The sequence below is a fragment of the Aegilops tauschii genome, chromosome 1 (genome assembly GCF_002575655.3).
Source record: "Aegilops tauschii subsp. strangulata cultivar AL8/78 chromosome 1, Aet v6.0, whole genome shotgun sequence".
NCBI classification, from domain to species: domain Eukaryota; kingdom Viridiplantae; phylum Streptophyta; class Magnoliopsida; order Poales; family Poaceae; genus Aegilops; species Aegilops tauschii.
This window is the reverse complement of record NC_053035.3, coordinates 27,294,527-27,312,090: the sequence shown is the minus strand read 5'-3', so window position 1 is coordinate 27,312,090 and position 17,564 is coordinate 27,294,527. Positions and strand designations below refer to the sequence as shown.

Sequence of the window (17,564 nt, the reverse complement as noted above, 5' to 3'; positions counted from 1 at the left end):
TGGACGAAACTGAACGTGGACGGCTCCTATTGCCCATGTATAGGGACGGCAATCGCCGGAATGGTGCTGCGCGGCAGTTCCGGGGCTATCATCTTCTCTTCGTCTCGAGTGTTGCGTGTGTGCGTGGACCCCCTGGAGGCCGGGCATAGACATCTTCCCTTCGTGTCGAATGTTTTTTCTTATGTTTGTTTTCGTTTTCAGCCTACATTTTCGTATATGTCAATAATAGTTTTAATAAGTGATTAACATTTCTTTATACACGTTCAACATTGTCCGAACGCTTATTCAACATTTCTCAAAAAATTACTCAACATTTTTAATACTTATTTAACTTTTTTCACATACTCGTTCAACATTTTAAATACTTATTCAACATTTTTTTCAAATACTTGTTCAACATTTTTTATATTCTTGTGCAACATTTTTTAATACTCATTCAACATTTTTTAAATACTTGTTCAATATTTTTTTCAATACTTGTTTGATTAATATTTTTCAAATACAAGTTTAACATTTTTCCAGTACATGTTCAACATTTGTTGTATACACATTTAACATTTTTCAGATGCTTTTTCAACATTTTTCAAATGCCTAATTAACATTTTTATGTGCATGATAAAAAAATTAACCATTTTTTAATACAGTGTCAACATTTTTTTTGCTATAAAATTTTAATTTTTTTCGAATGCTTGATCAACATTTTCCAAATACTTGTTAAAATTACCTCAAATGCTTGATTAACATTTTGTAAACACGTGATCAATTTTTTTATACACATTTTTGGATGTGTGATAAACATTTTCTCTACACACGTTTAACATTTCTCAAATGTTCCTCGTAGGGTTTTGTTTGTGATATACATATTACAAATGTTTTATAAAGTATAAAAAGCAAATCAGAAAAGGAAATAAAGAAGCGAGAAAAGGATGCTGTGGTTTCCCGCGCTACTGGGCCGGCCCATCTCGCTGTCGCCTTCAGAGAGGAGGGTTCCGTAGGCCTCGCTGAAGGCGAGATGTAGGGGCGGTCGGCCCAGTTGGCCAGGCTCCATCCGTGTCTCCGGGATCTTGAGTTTTCCTTGTGGATCCACACCCTGGCTGTAGCGCCAGCGCGCGGAAGCGAAATGTTTTTGTGGCCGGGGGGGGGGGGGAACCGCGCGCCCTTTCCCTCCTCCCACCCCCCAAAATCCCCACCTCCGTCCCCCCAAAACCACCACCACACCCATCTGCCGCCACCTCCCCTCCCCTCCCCTCCCCCAGACGGCGCGCGAAGCCACGGACCAGGGCGTCGACTCCGATCCTCCCCTCCGCCGCGCCCGCGCCCGCCACCGCGCGCGGCGAGAGCCGGCAGGCCACCGCCCCGTCCGCCGCTCCGCCAGGTGCGTTCCTCGGTTCCCGCCGCCCCCCCGCGGGCATCCCCGTTTCTCTCCCGGCGAGTCCGCGCTGATTTTGGATCTCCGCGCGCGGACGGGCTCGAGGGCGGCCCTCGCCTGCTCGACGAAACGCCGTGGCGGTAATCGGGGCCGGCCGGCCGTGGTCTGTTCCGCCCCGATCTGTCGCCGTGTCCGCAGCGGATGGGATGGGCGGGCAATGAAACAACGGGGTCAGGAGTAGAGGGCAACGCGCTTCTCCTCTGTTTTGCTGCTACTAATGGCAGACATTTTGTACTACTAGTTATTAAGAGGGTGTTAGATTTGGGGATAGATGTTTTTTCACCGGGGGAATAGAATAATGGTACGGGAACGGGCAGGGATAGCGGCACCAGAGGAGTCAGCCCCTCGGCTTAAATTAAAGAGCAGATTACGCTCTAGGTCACTTGGCATACTGAACTAGTGGGTCAAATATGCCACCATCCCTATAATTTGCACATCTGGATCACTACGCTAAAATAAATGGGTGACTGCACATAGCAACCTTGCCAAGTTGAATGGGTGTGTCAACAACTTAGCATAGTTACGTTTATGCGCGGAGTAGTGGCGGAGCTCGAACGAGGATGCTGAGGGGGCTAAGCTGACGAGACATGCTTAAAATTTGAGCATTATTTGATATCTAAGTTGTATTATTAAGGATACAGTAAGCTAGATTAGGCAGGGGCCAAGCCCCCCCTTGGTCACAAGGAAGCTCTGCCATGGGTACAAAATATGCCTGCCCCCCCCCCCCCCTTATAGTGCCTTGTTTTTTTTTCTTCTATTCAACTTACGGGCATATGCTGTGTGCTGCAGTTATTTGGTTCAATTATGAATGGAATTTATTATATGCGTTCATCTTGCTTTGGGAAGAAGAGCATAAAGGAAAGATTTATGCTGTATACATTTTCAACATTTCAGTTGGTGTTTCCTCTGCAGAAATTTCCCAACATTGCACACGGCAGGAGCTCAGAGGTCACCGCCTCGTCCACCGCCATCGTGCTCGGTGCGTTTCTCAGTTCCTGCCCTTGTAGTCATCTCCTTTTTCTCTCTCAATGTGTTTTGTTGCTTTTGGATTTCTGGGTGCGGCGCCTGGTCTCACCAGAATGTGTTCAAGGAAGGCCCTTGTCTGCTCGATGAAATGCGGCAACTGAATCGTGGATGTCTGTGCTTTATTTTGCCCAGATCTATCGCTATGTCTGTAGCGAATGGGATGGATGGGTAGTGGAATGAATCAGGAGCAGAGGACAGTGCGCTTCTCCTCTGTTTTGCTGGTACTAATGATAGACATTTTATGCTAGTGATAAGATGATGATAGATTTGGGGAGAGATGTTTTTTCACTGGTGGAAAGATGGTGCTGGAAGTGGCAGGGGTCACGGCACCAGAGGAGTCAGCCTCTCAGCTTAAATTGAAGAGCAGATTACGCTCTAGTTCACTTAACATATTGAACAAGTGTGTCAAATATGCCACCATCCTTTTAATTTGCACATCTGGATCACTAAACTTATTTAAATGGGTGGCTGCACATAATAACCTTTGATGGGTGTGTCAGCGAATTAGCTTAGTTATGTATGGAGCAGTGGCGGAGCTCAGACGAGAATGTTGAGGGGGCTAAGCTGACAAGACATGCTTAAAATTTGAGAATTTTTGAGCATTATCTGATATCTAAGTTGTATTATAAAGGATATAGTTAGACAGTGTGATGTCTAATTGTTTGGCTCAATTATGAATGCAATTAATCATGGGTTCATGTTGCGTTGGGTGAGAAGAGCTTAAAGGAAAGATGAACGCTGTATACTTTCTGAGCATTTCGGTTGGTGTTTCCTTTGCAGAAATTTCCCACCACTGCGCACGGCAAGAACTGACAGGTCACCGCCTCATCCGCCACCATTGTGCTTGGTGTGTTACTCAGTTCCCACCCTTGTAGTCATATTGAAGTGTGTCAAATATGTTGCCATCCTTTTAATGGACACATCTAGATCTCTAAACTAAATTAAATGGGTGACTGCGCATAAAAATCATGATGGGTGTGCCAGCAACTTAGCTTAGTTATGTATGGAGCAGTGGTGGAGCTTGAAGGATAATCCTGAGGGGGCTAAGCTGATAAGACATGCTTAAAATTTGAGATTTATTTTACTCCCTCCAATCTGAATTAATTGACGCAACTCTATACATTATCTTACTTCATTGTGTAGAGATTGCGTTAATTAATTTGGATTGGAGGGAGTAGCATTATTTGATATCTAAGTTGTATTCTACAGGGTATAGTTAGGCAGTGTGCTGTAGTTGTTTGGCTTAATCACGAATGCAACTTATCATGGGTTCATGTTGCTTTGGGCGAGAAGAGCTTAAAGGAAAGATGCACGCCTGTATACTTTTTGAGCATTTCAGTTGGTGTTTCTTTTGCAGAAATTTCCCACCACTGCGTGCTGTGAGAATCAGCAGGTCACCGCCTCATCCGTCCCCTTCGTACCCGGTGTGTTTCTTGCTTCCGGCCCACCTTTTTCTCTCTTAGGGTGTTTTTGTTTCTTTTGGATTTCTGGTGCCATGCCTGTTCTTGCCTGGATACTTGCGAGGAAGTCCCTCACCTGCTCGGCGAATGCTGTGACCGACTTGGGCACAAATGTTGGTTTATTTCGCTCCAATATACCGATGTCTGTAGGGAATGGGTGGGTAATGAAACGAATCAGGAACAGAGGGCCATGCACTCTTCTTTTTGTTTTGGTGGTACTAATGATAGACCTTCTGTAGTTAAGATGATGGTGGATTTTGGGAGCGATTGTTTCTCAGTGAAAAGAAATTGATGTGGAAAGGGGAAGGAATCTTGGCAATAGACGAGTCAGCTTCTCAGCTTAATTAAAGTGCAGATTACACTCTAGGCTACTTAGCATATTAAAGTGTGTCAAATATGTCACCATCCTTGTAATTTGCACATCTAGATCACTAAATTAAATTAAATGGTTGACTGCACGTAACAGCCATGCCATGTTGAATGGGTGTGTCGGCAATTTGGCATAGTTACGCATGGAGCATTGGAGTGCCCTTTCATGCCTTGTTTTTTTTCTATTCAACCTATGACAATATGCTTTGTGCTGTAGTTGTTTGGCTCGTTTATGATGAAACTTATCATGAGTTCGTGTTGCTTTAGGCAAGAAGAGCATAAAGGAAACATGCGTGCTGTATACTTTTTGAGCATTTCAGTTGGTGTTCCCTTTGCAGAAATTTCCCACCACTGTGTGCTGCAAGAATCAGCAGGTCACCGCCTCATCTGCTGCCATCATGCCCGGTACATTTCTCGCTTCCCACCCTCTTCTTTTTCACTCAGCATGCTTTTGTTTCTTTTGGATTTCTGGGCGCTGTGCCCGTTCTTGCCTGGATACTTGCGAGGAAGTTCCTCAGCTGCGCAACGAAATGCTGTGACCGAATAAGGCACTTGTGTTGGCTTATTTCACTCCAATAAACCGATATGTATGTAGGGAATGGGTGGGTAATGAAACAAACATGAACAGAGTACGATGCACTCTTCTTTTGTTTTGGTGGTACTAATGCTAGACCTTTTGTAGTTAAGAACTTAAGATGATGGTGGATTTGGGGAGAGATTGTTTCTCAGTGAAAAAATGATGTGAGATGTGGAAGGGATCTTTGGAAATAGAGGGTTATTTGGCTAGAATCAAGGAGATAGGGTGAACATGGAATTAGAACAGGTTTTTATTTAGTGGTGGCCACATATGGCCATATGGGTATATACGGGGAGTTTAAGAACGCAGAACAGACATGGGCTTCCACACATAACTACTCTGACTCACTCATCTGATGTGGTGTGGTAATGATGACATGGCATGTTGGTGATGTTGAGTGACTCGCTTAATTTAGTTTAGTGACCCAGAGGTGCACATTTAGAGAACAGTAACCTATATGACACACTTGAACAAGTCTGGTTAGCTAAAGAGTAATTTACTCTTATTATATAAAGAGGTTGCCTCCATGTCTCGACCCTTGTTTTTTAGGAGTTCTTTGGGTTTTCACTGTGGTAAAAGATGTACTAAAACTTTAGAACAGCTGGATGATTAATATTTGGATAAAAAGAAGTTTACAATGTCATTGGACATTTACAGGCTCCTCATTTGATTTGTGTAGAGCCTAGCCTAAATATATTCAAAGTACTACATGATCATGAATTGCTATTTAAGCATGATTTGCACCTCTATTGGCATACTTATGCAAGTTCAGAGACACAATGACATGCTACACAAGTCTAGACACTTATCACCTATGAGGCTATGACACACTCATTCTCAAGACATTTTGTGTTACCTTTTTTCTTTCACCTTAAGGTTGCCAAGTTCTAAAGTTAGAAAAAATTCTTGCACACTTTCACATAGCAGAAATTCTATGTCCAAGTGATATTATTGGTAATAAAACTATCTTGTCATTCTTATGCAGGATTGTGATAAAGACGAATTATAGAGTTCTTGTTTAGAGTACTTCACAAGTTTAGTGCCTATTCTGTTCCTCGGTTCACCACAATGGAATGCAACAAGGAAGAAGCTTCAAGAGCCAAGGATGTGTCTGAAAGAAAGCTGCATGAAGCAGACTTTCCTGGTGCCAAAAAGATGGCTGTCAAGGCTCACCAGCTTTTTCCTGGCCTTGAAAATATTTCTCAGCTGCTTGCTGTTTGTGAAGTTCATTGCTCTTCTTCTGTTAAGATCAATGGGGAGACAGACTGGTATGGGATTCTTCAAGTAGAACCAACTGCAGATGACATGGCACTTAAAAAACAGTACCGCAAACTTGCTCTTTTACTTCATCCAGATAAGAACAAATTTGCGGGTGCTGAAGCTGCTTTTAAGTTAATTGGTGAGGCCTACATGACACTGACAGACCATGTAAAACGTTCTTCCCATGACAATAAAAGGAAAGCAGTTTTTGCAACTTCTGCTCCTGTACCAAAGAAGCGGGCACGGGCATCAAAGAAAACTGATCCTGCTCATAAGACGAACAACAAGGAGAACTTTGGTGCTCCACAAACCCAGAAGAATCCACAGCAACAGGCTGGAAAGTCAAGTGGATTATCCAGTTTCTGGACTATTTGCTTGACTTGTGGAACAAAATACCAGTATCCTTGTAGCTCGCTTATGAGGTTTGTCCTCTGCCGAATCTGTTCAAGGTCTTTCCTTGCCTATGATTTGTCCAAGAAATCTGTTCCTGCTGGAGTGGACACAGCATATCCAGGGAGTGGATTTGGGACGCAGCCGCAAAAGTTCCCTCCTAGTCAGCAAGCTCATGTTACTTACCAGGGACAAAACAATCAGAGTTTTCCTGGTTGGACTCATCCCGCTCACCAGCAACAGCAATCTCAGAATGTTCCTAATCAGCAAACTCCTGCTGCTAACCAACAACAGCACTCTCAGAGACGTCCACCCAGTGCAGGGTCAAAGAATGCTATGAGCTCTGAGGGTGTAGGTGATCCTAACAATAAAGGAGCCACAGATAGCACAAAAGTATCAAGAGCACCATCCAGAAAACAAAATGGTGCAGGTAGAACTGAATTGCCATTTGCGCAGCAATCTCAGGATGTTCCTAATCAGCAAACTGCTACTGCTAACCAACAACAGCAGTCTCAGAGCCGTCCACCTAGTGCAGTACCAACAAATGTTATGAGCTCTGAGGGTCTAGGTGATCCTAACAGTAAAGGGGCCACAGAAAGCACAAAGGTATCAAGTGCACCAATCAAAGAAAAAGATGGTGCAGATAGAACTGAATTGCCATTTGTGCCTTCTGCTAAACTTTCACCTACAAACATGCAGAAAAGGGGAATACAGTCTCAGCATTTTCCTAGTCAGCAAACTTCTCCTGTTAATCAGCAAGTTCAGTCTCAGAAACCCAGTTTTAATGAAGGGTCAAGTAATCTTAACAGTATGGGAGTGTCAGACAGTAATGTCACAGTTAATGCCAGGACATGTACTAACATGAATGTACCAAGAGCATCACTTAATAAAGAAAATGGTTCAAGCAGAACTGAGTCACCACTTGCAAGTTCTGATAAAGTTTCACCTGCAAACATGGGAAAAGGGGTGATGAAGGATGCTAATGGTGCAGTCAAAACAGGGCAGAATCCTCAGAGATCAAGCCAGCAGGAAAATAATGTCAGTAATGAAGATGGCAGTGGTGGTTGTAGAAAAGGCAGTGATAATCTTCATGATCCTCCTGTGGCCAAAAGGATAAGGAAAGGATACTCTTCATTGAATGCTGACAAGAATGGTGGAACAGTACGCGAAGATGGTAATGTGTACACCGCACAAGCATGCAGTATTCCAATTACAAAGACTCCAAATGAAAATCTGGAGGTGGTCAATGGCTTGGATGAGAAACAAGGAGCAAGCAAAAAAGAGGAACTGCACAACTCTGGAAGAGATGGCGTTGCTAGTTCTGTCGTCAATAGTATTCCTTGTGAAGGTGATGTCTCGTATCCAGATCCAGAATTTTATGACTTTGAGGAAAATAGGGATGCAGCTCGATTCAAAGCTGATCAAATATGGGCTGTTTATGATGACAGTGATTCCATGCCAAGGTACTATGCTCGAATTAAGCAGGTTCACCCAAACTTCATGTTGTGGTTCAGTTGGCTAGAGTTTGATCCTCTGAATGATGCTGAAAAGGCATGGTATTCTAAGGACATGCCTGTTGCTTGTGGTCGTTTCAGAATTGGGAAAACAATCTTAACAGAAGATAGAAAAATGTTTTCCCATGTTGTTTCTTGGACAAAAGGAAAGAAGAGAAACAGCTATGAGATTTATCCAGTGAAAGGCGAAGTATGGGCCCTATTTAGGAGATGTGACTTCAACCCGAGTTCAGGTTCCAGTGACCATAAGAACTACAGATATGACATTGTAGAAATAAAATCTGACTTTGCTGTGGGCGTTGGCACATACGTCACTCCCTTAGTAAAGGTTAAAGGTTTTGTTAGCCTGTTTGTGCGGTCAGACAAGGAAGAACCATCTTTGATTCCTGGTGGTGACACACTAAGGTTTTCACACAACATCCCTTTTCATAGGTTGTCAGAAGCTGATAAGCCACATATCCCTAATGGCGCCTTTGAGCTGGATCCTGCATCTATGCCTTCTAACTTGGAAGAAGCATCTTCATCTGCAGATCTTAACAGGAGTAGCACTCAAGAAGGTAATATTGGAGGCAATGTTTCGTCTACCAGAGACTTTTTTAAGTGTGAAATGCCTGCTGGTAAGACCAAAGAGGGTCTGGATAGCGCTGCTACAAATGAAGGTAATGTTCACAATGGAGTGAAGAAACCCAATATCAATGCAGATGGCAAGCACGATAATGGCTCAGAGGCTTCTGTAATTGATGCTCATACTGTTGACCAATGGGATGATAGCTTTCAATCTGAATCTCCAGCAACTTTTGTGTATCCCGAACCAGAGTTTTTCAACTTTGGTGATATAAGGTCATTTGACAAATTCAAGAGTGGACAAATTTGGGCACTCTATTGTGACATCGACAAGTTCCCAAAGTACTATGCCTTCATAAAGAAAGTTGATCAAGATGACTTAACAATCCACATAAGATGGCTTGAGTACTGTCCATGTGGAGAGACAGAGAAGCGTTTGGTGCAAGCTGGTCTGTCTGCTAGCTGTGGAATATTCAGACTTAGCAGTCAAAGTGACAACTATGATTGCACAAGTGTCTTCTCTCATATCATGGAAGTGACACCGGTTAGTAAAGGAAAGAAGTATGAAATTCTTCCTCGTGTTGGCCAGGTATGGGCTATATACAAGAACTGGAATCGTGGCTGGAGCTTTGAAAATTTTAAAAGCTGTGAATATGATCTTGTGGAGGTCCTGGAGATTTCTGCTGCCTCTCTAACATTGTCCTCTCTCACAAAAGTGGATGGTTTTAGTACTGTATTCATGCTAGAGAGGAAAGGTGAATCTACAAGTGCCGTGAAAATATTAAGAAGTGACATGATGATGTTCTCACATCAGATTCCTTCATACCGCATGACAAATGAAGGCGATGAACTCTGTGGTTACTGGGAACTTGATCCAGCATCTGTGCCTGAAAATTTCCTGGCTAGAAAAACAAAGTGAAGCAAAAGCTATATTGCTCAACAGGATGAAGTTAATAGTTGATTGCTCATCAAAATTGTAGGTATCATCTAGCTTTTGTATCATAAACTTGGTCGAATTAGATGTGATCAAAGATACTGTATCTCATCTTGACCTCTCACTAACTCTGACTTCATATTTTTGCAGTACATCGTTGACAAAGCTGCAGCATGAAGATGGTTCTTGCTGTTGGTTGTATCAAGTGTCAAGTAGGCAGGTTAGGTTATTAGGTTGCTATGCCACCTGATTCCAAGTAATCAGGTCTGGTCTTCATGTTGACTTACCTTATAAATCGTGTTCTGCATAGTTGATGGTAACAACTCCTTTTGTATGCAACTTTGTAACCCTGAGTATGCTTGAAAAGAAACAGGTGGCAGTGGCATTCATTTCAGCCTATACTTACCCTCAGAAAGTTAGTTGCTTTCTGTCCAACCGCTGATAATGATAGGCATATGTTTGTAACTGTAATGTTTGTGAATGACCTCTTCCATGTTGTTCCTCTATATGCGCAGTTTCATTTTCTATGCTAGTTAAGGATTACTATGTGTCAAATTTCTTGGGCAGGTTGACAAGTAGAGCTTACGTTTTGTCATTGAGTAAAACCTCTTTGTGGAGATCCAAGTACATTTTGCTTTCTTGAGATTATAAGCTGATTATTCATTCAATATATGTAAATTTTTGTATGTGACACTGCAAATCCTAAATCATTTTACATGCCGTTGCAAATGTTGCTTACTTAAATGCCACTTCAAACACTCCTTTGATTTTTGTATGCCACCTCAAATGATATTACATTTCCTTCTGAACTGAAAGGACTATGGTACTCCAATTGAATTAACAGCATGTCAGCCATATATTTCAAGGTTCATGAGTGGCACATGCAGAAACATCTTTCCAGTTTAATATGATATTCGAAAGGCTGAACTAATGTTTGGTATTTGATAGATTTAAGTACATAATATTGTTCGTTTGCAACTAAAGCTATTTCTTAAGTGATCGTAGTGAACTTTATGTCAGGTATCCACTATTTATTCCCACATTTTACAAGAGCACATACATATTTCATTGCCCAATACCCTTTTGCTTCAATTATTTGTCATATAAATTATGCTATGAGCGATGAACCTGAAAATAATACTATGAAATTGTGGGACCTATCTGACCACAATATATCATTTTTAAATATATTTATTTGTGTAATCAATTGTCTGCTTCCAGAAAATAATCTTGCCCCAGATGCATTTGGGGCACTAGTTTTAATTGTAACACACTAGTCCAAATTAAACGGGACATCCCTTACCTGAATTCTTTGTTTCTAAATCAATCCTTTGGTTCCCCCCATGTCTGCACTGCTATATTCTTCTTTTACCTGCCTTCATTGCCTTTTCCCATGGATTCTTGCTTGGAAAATCGTGCAGGTGAAGGTGAATTCATGCCTATATGGCTTTTGAGTCCTAATTGATGCTGCTTGGTTCCTACTTGTTTCTAATTGCTTGATCTAGAATACACCAGTCACCAAACAGCAAAATGAGCTGAGAGGTTTGTGTTAAGCGGCTAAGTGAATTCTGTTGCAGTTTTGCACAATGTTATCATTGTGTAGCTGAAATCAATATGATGTGCCAGTGTAATGCTTGTGCAATGTAGTTGTCCAGAATGATCTGTCATTCTGCGCATATTTTAGAATTATACTTCTTTTCAAGCTCCCTGTACTAAGACCCTGGTGCCCGGGAGATCCTCTCTTTAGCACGTTGCGATGGATGTGCAGTGTGCTTTTGCTGGTGTAGGTTCAGGTGAGCAAGTGCATGGTGATCCAGGGATTTGTTGTGGTTTGCCCCTGATTCCTTACTTCTCTATCTTCTTTACTGCACCTCTGTTTCTTATAATTCGTGTTCTGTCTGCTCATGCCGCATATGGAGTTCCATGGATCCGAGAGATGTTTTGGGTGTCGCAAGCCAGCTGTTTTTGCCCATTCGCCCCAAATCATTCCCTCATGTTCAGTCCAAATTTATGGAGCGACCACTTCAGCCGATTCCTGGCAGTCAAGCAAATCTGAGCGCACGCCTCATGTTGGACAGGATGTGAGGCCCTCCAGCTGGCAACTTGGCTTTCTTTGATGGGCGTTGCCTTGCTGTGGACTCAAATGCTACTTTTCAGAAAATCCATCTTCATTCTGCAAATCTCTATGTTGTTCTTGCCCAGAACTTGCATGGCATTACAGTTTCGCTCTTTCGGTTGTTAATTTGTTTGTTAATTGTCAGCATCAACTGGTCTTCGTACTAATAGCACAAATTGAGCTTTTGGATGTACATCACTCTGTTGCTAGCTATCTGCATTTTTTTCTGATAGTTCCACCCTTGTAGATGAAAACACCGAGTTTACAACTTATGCAACTACTGTCAGACTCCAGATCCTTGATGGTTTTGCCTTCCTCTGCAATATGGATTACCCTGGTATGGAAGGGAGAACACCCTGGTATGGCAATCTTTCTATCATATACTTTGATTTGGAAATTGCACTTATTGGCTCGGTCAAAGCCTTTGGTCTGTGTGATCCAAAATAAGTCTCATCAGCTTATACTGAACCTGTATATTCTTTGGTAAAAAAAAGGATGGCGTGCTTTTCTTTGGCCAGTACAATTCTATTTCTCAAGTCCAGAGGATGATGTATCTGGACAGAGGGTGCGTAATACAGTTCAAAATCTGTTTGCTTTGCCTGATATAATAAACCTTATTCTCAGTGTTTTGTTTGTACTTTTTACCACATGATGCAACTTCTATAGCACATGATGCAACTTCTATAGGGCTCAGATGCTTTACTTTTCAGAGAAATCCACTTGCATTTTACAAATCTCTATATTGTCCTGCCCAGAACTTGCATGACATGGCAGTTTTGCTACTTTGGAAGTTGTTTGTTAGCATCCACATAGAGGTCTTCATACATAATAGCACAAATTGAGCTTTTGGATATATCACTTTATTGCTACCTATCTGCATTTTTCCCGATAGTTTCAATAATTTAGATGAAAACACCAAGTTCTAAGTTATAACTTATGCAACTATAGTCAGATTCCAGATCCTTGATGGTTTTGCTTTTCTCCTCTGCTATATGGATTACCTTCTTGGAGAAGGGAGAACACACTGGTTTGGAAATCTTTCTGTCATACACTTCTATTTGAAAATTACACTTACTGTCAGAGCAAAGCCTTTGGAAGTTTCGTCAGCTTATAATGAACCGGTATTTTCTTCGGTTAAAAGAGGTGACCTGCTTTTCTTTGGCCAATGCAATTGTATTTCTAAAGTCCAATTCCATATGAAATCAATTTTCATTTCACATGAACCCAGTCCAGAATGTATCTGGACACAGACGTGGTGTGTACTACAGTACTAAATCGGGTTGCTTGCCTGATATAATAAACCTTATTTTCAGTGTTGAGAACACAGCATGGTACGCAGGCATCAGGCGATTGGTTAACAGCACCGGAAAGCCAGGCCAGCCTTGAGCTTCTGGATGGTCGCCTCGTCAGTCTTGAACGACTTGGCAAGGACGGTGTTGTCGATGCCGGTATCAAACACAGCAAGGGGAACGGACACGAGCCCAGGTGTGGCGCTCCCGAATGCGGAGAGCGCCGTGGCGGTGCTGTTCCCTTGGTTGAACTGGTAGTGCACCGTCCCCTTGGGGAACACGAACATGTCGCCCGGGCCCAGGTCCTGGGTGTAGAGCCTGTTGGCGGTGTCGATGAACCCAACGGAGAGCGTGCCATGGGCGACGATCAGCAGCTCGGAGGCGCGCGGGTGTGTGTGTGTGGGGTTGACGGAGCCCGGGGGGAACGTGAGCATGGCGTAGGACACGCTCTGGCCGTTCAGGGCTGGGAACTCCATCATAGTGGCCTTGGTCAAGGTGAAACCGTACGCCGGCGTGCTTATGTCGCGGAAGCCGGTGTAAGTGAAGTAGTCACCGGTGATGTTCGTCGGGTTGGTGCTTGCTGGGATTACGAAGTCGGCCAGGATGTCTGGGTCGCCGGCAAAGACGGCCAGCGGGGCCGAGAGTGCCAGCAGCACCAACAACAAGGGGTAGGAGTTGTATGCCATTGAATCGGATGTCGTGAAGCTTGTTGATGATGTTTGGGTGCTAGCTTAGGGAGGATATATATACAGAATGCTATGGAGCTTTGCTCTTGTCATGGAGGTGGTGACTGGTGAGGACACACAATTTTAAAATTAAACAGCTTACTTTGTTGGGATGGATCGCCGGAGAAACCAAGAGTGTTTTTTTGTTTGTCTTCGTGCCTGCTGGCATACCTTGTTGCATAGAGACTAACTATTGCTGGCAAATATATATTAAGCCCGCTTTTGGATGCATATGGGCATCAAATAAATTGCCTATCCGGAATTCGACGGGTTTCTTGGTAAAGATGACACTATTGAAGAAATAGTGAGACATGAACTTTTCCTGTCTAGTTGGAGGCACCATAGTAGTTCTCACATTTAAATCATGGAAGAACTTAGAAAAAGGAAGATCTACCCGTTCAGTTTGATGGATAAATGGACTGGGTTTAACAACGACTTGCACAGTTTTTTTCCTGAAGCTAGCCGATTCTACTCCTGTAAGAAACATGATTTCCTGATATGATAATAAAAAGAGAATCCTGTTTAGGCTATCCATTTCATTTGTCAGACGTTAGCCATCAGCAAAGTTGTTGCCGTGTGCACTGTGCAGCAATGCATGTCCTGTGGAACTGCTGCACTGTCAACAGGTTGAGAAGGAGCGGAGGGCCTTAGTGAAGCCAATCCACTCCGAAAAAATAGATAACTGTGTTAATTTTCAGTTAACTGTATGTTATTTTCCCATTCGAGTTTGATGTGCTCCGGCGAGCAGAGTGGGTTTTCGGTGAGTCCACCCAGTCAAAGGGAGATGAATGAGACCCTAAAGCTTGAAAATCCACATTGGAGGAAGGGGAAAAGATCAAACACCTTGAAACCAATAAGGGGCAATCCACATCTTTCTCACTAACTATTTGTCTGGATTGCAGTCTTTGATGGCAGCTGTAATGGTGCAACTTCTGCGACATAAGCAGTAATTGGTGCATCTTATATGACACGCCCCTCCGGACCAGCTGATGGATGGTAGCATAATCTCATAGACTTAATGGCTTATTTTAATCTATTAATGCCTAACTTCTTATTAGCTATCTCAGTAATCACGTCCTTTTACTTCTTTTGGTTTGCAGCTAGGCATTCAGTTAGTGGTATGTTCGACAGTGATTATCCAGTTCTGAATTGATTGCACAGCGGATCAGATTCACCTTTTGTTTGGGATTTACGCAGGTTGCAATGTCAGGGGTAAAAATAAATATATGGCGTGCATCATTTTATTTTTTTAAATAATTTTGTTACATGTATTTTTTTCTAGTACACTGCAATGAGCGTTTAGTATTCTGATGATACATGTGTTCAGTCCCAAAATGTAAGTGTGAATGGGAAGTAACCAAGATTTGTGCAATGCTAAGCACTAGCATTATGTAAGTTGTGAGATTGGGTGGAAGCAATGTGCATCTGATGCATGAATGCTGAAAACGTTTATATCTGAAGCAAGGTTATATGCTTTATCTATTGAAATCATTTTCTTTGTACTTTGTGACCTACTAACTGAGTAATGTTAATGTCTTCAATTGATCTACCATTTATACAACCCATGGATGATAGCTCACGATTAAAATTATAAATTATAATTGTTGCGCCAAATTATAGTGTACAATCAGAATGAAAAGATGGAGGTGCATCTGGAGGTGCATCTGGTCCATGCCAACCAGCGATTTCCTTGGTGAGTATTCCACTGCACGCCTTCCGTCGAATCCGGAGAAGAACATTTATCACCAGCACCATGCATGTTCTTGGTTTGGCTTGGGTTCATCTTTACCTGTACTTGCAGGGGAGATAGACCCATACGTGATCTGATTTTTTCTTGTTTATACCTGTAGGAAAAATTGTGGTGGTGATGATTGATCTAAGTATTATGATTGATTGTATGGAAATAGGAGTTTACTTCTGGAGATGTGGGTAATGGTGTTCTCTGCACTCTCATGTTTCATAATTTTCCCCCTTGGACACCCTCCTATCTGAAATATCTGTCTTACCAATTTGATGTTGGTTCACATGCAGGTTCAGAGAGTAGCACCATGCATGATGACTGTTGATGATCTTTGTATTGCGAGACAATGCTTTTGTGTTTCATGAGATATATGGTCATTCTCAAAAGGTAGATCTATTACATATTGATTCAAAATGACATAATTGTGCTCTTGCATGACCACCTGATGTGTTGTTTAATATATTTTTTTTCATTGCAAAGGAAGAACTTTAGGAGACTCTGGCTTATTTCTTTGGGAATAATAGGGTATCTTTGTTATCATTTTTCGGGAATAACCTGCCCTATGGACCGCAGTTTCATTTTTATTAGGTTCTTGAGATATGTTATTTGCAGGGAGCATCTTGATTTCTTCAGTTGCAATTGTTTTGTTCATTTCCTTTTTGCCTTCTTGATTGGCTCAACATGCTCATTGTGAAAGGCTGAGAGTTTATCCATCTTTCAGTATTCGCCGGATTTGATGATGTGCGCCTTCTTCCTATATCAGCCAAGACTGAACAAAAATTTGCACGGCCATCTTGCTTGAAGATTGCAGCACACACAGATTGCTTGGCAGACTAAATAACCAGGAGCTTCTAATTGGACCCTTCAAGCAATATTGTTGTTAATATATTAGTTATTATATTATGTTACCAAAGTATTAGAATAACTTCCTGATATATGTGTTTATATGATTTTTTTACATTAATGCAAAAATATTGATGACCGGGCACTATACTGTGGATAAACAAAATGTTCAGTTTTCCTTTTCCTAGTTGCAGCAGTTTTGCTGTACCAATAGTGTGACATTACACTACTCTTCACTTTCACAGGCCATGGAACAATAAATAGCTTGCCAACGGATACCCCGTGGTCTACAATTATAATTATGTGTGCACTTTGGATCCACTGAATGTCTGAATGTATTGCTAATCTACATTTACTGATGCAAAGGTATGTTCTGTTTGTAATATGAAATGATTCTTATTTGTACCTCCAGCAGTCATTCTCATATTTTCTATTTGTAATATGAAATGATTCTTATTTGTACCTCCAGCAGTCTTCTGTCACTCATTTTAGAACTAATGATATAAAAAATGTGGTCTGGAGTCTGCTCGAGTTTGAACAAAGTCGGTCAGAATGATATAGTTGTTTTTTTCAAGTTGATTATATTAATTTTTCCAGTATAGTGATTATTTATTTGTTCACACAGTATATAGTACCATCGGCCACTAACTACATTTTTTTATAGATTTTGCAGGGATGTAGATATATATGGTGATGTTTCACTACGATCCTCAAGTATTTCAGTTTGTATTTAGCAGGATCACATGTTGACCAATGACTCAAATTTGTTTTCTCACTGATCCAGTATACTCAAGAACTTGAATATTGTGTTTGCTGTGAGTTATTAACAATTTCTTGATTTTTGCAACTCAGGAGTGAAGATGGCCTTCCTTTGGTAGGTGTAGTGAATGAATTTGCTTCTAATTCAGGCCTTGGTTGATACCGCTCGGCGGCTGGATCTGCCATGGAGTGGCTACCATGGGCCAACCAGAGCTGGGTGCCCCTGTTTCCGATCTCGATGCGGCGAGATTAGAGTCTACTTAATTATGTATCATTCGGTCCTTCGTTTGGCTATTAACCTATTGTGGTCTGCTTTTTCAAGATCATACAACAGGTTTATATTGAATTAAATTTTGTATAGATAGCTGTAGCGATTCTAGCGAAACATCTTCAAGCTTAAGTTGCTGAACTGATATAGCTTGTTGTGTAATGCATTTTGATACCATACATGTACAATAATTTAGGAAAATTGTGTTGCTCCGAGATAATTTTTTATTTGAAAACATTACCAGCATAGGCATGAAATTACCTTCACACAGGGAAAAAGTTACTTTGTGACCTAAAGACA

General features: G+C 41.8%; 2 protein-coding genes across 4 annotated transcripts; one reads left to right on the top strand and one right to left on the bottom strand.

Moving 5' to 3' along the window:
* The first annotated feature begins 1,236 nt into the window (after positions 1 to 1,236).
* On the top strand, positions 1,237 to 10,029 carry LOC109759773 (uncharacterized). 3 transcript variants are annotated; one of them, XR_012201491.1, is made up of 7 exons: positions 1,237 to 1,375; positions 2,342 to 2,408; positions 3,236 to 3,302; positions 3,813 to 3,879; positions 4,623 to 4,689; positions 5,847 to 9,565; positions 9,674 to 10,029. XR_012201491.1 is itself a non-coding variant. In XM_073506875.1 (7 exons), the coding sequence occupies exons 6-7, from the start codon at positions 5,930 to 5,932 to the stop codon at positions 9,771 to 9,773; spliced, it is 3,675 nt and encodes a 1,224-aa protein (XP_073362976.1). In that variant the 5' UTR covers positions 1,237 to 1,375; positions 2,342 to 2,408; positions 3,236 to 3,302; positions 3,813 to 3,879; positions 4,623 to 4,689; positions 5,847 to 5,929; the 3' UTR covers positions 9,774 to 10,029. The 3 variants fall into 3 exon arrangements, 1 of the variants encoding a protein (XP_073362976.1); XR_012201492.1 differs by having other exon boundaries at positions 5,847 to 9,569; XM_073506875.1 differs by having other exon boundaries at positions 5,847 to 9,504.
* A 2,964-nt stretch (positions 10,030 to 12,993) lies between these two features.
* On the bottom strand, positions 12,994 to 13,614 carry LOC109759784 (putative germin-like protein 9-2). Its single transcript, XM_020318625.1, has one exon. The coding sequence runs from the start codon at positions 13,612 to 13,614 to the stop codon at positions 12,994 to 12,996; it is 621 nt and encodes a 206-aa protein (XP_020174214.1).
* Positions 13,615 to 17,564: the final 3,950 nt, after the last annotated feature.

Bases quoted from the DNA above. Each gene is read 5' to 3' on its own strand.
- LOC109759784 (XM_020318625.1), bottom strand. From the start codon at position 13,614: ATGGCATACAACTCCTACCCCTTGTTGTTGGTGCTGCTGGCACTCTCG.
- LOC109759773 (XM_073506875.1), top strand. From the start codon at position 5,930: ATGGAATGCAACAAGGAAGAAGCTTCAAGAGCCAAGGATGTGTCTGAA. The intron at 9,505-9,673 runs GTGAAGCAAAAG...ATATTTTTGCAG, and splicing joins TTCCTGGCTAGAAAAACAAA to TACATCGTTGACAAAGCTGC.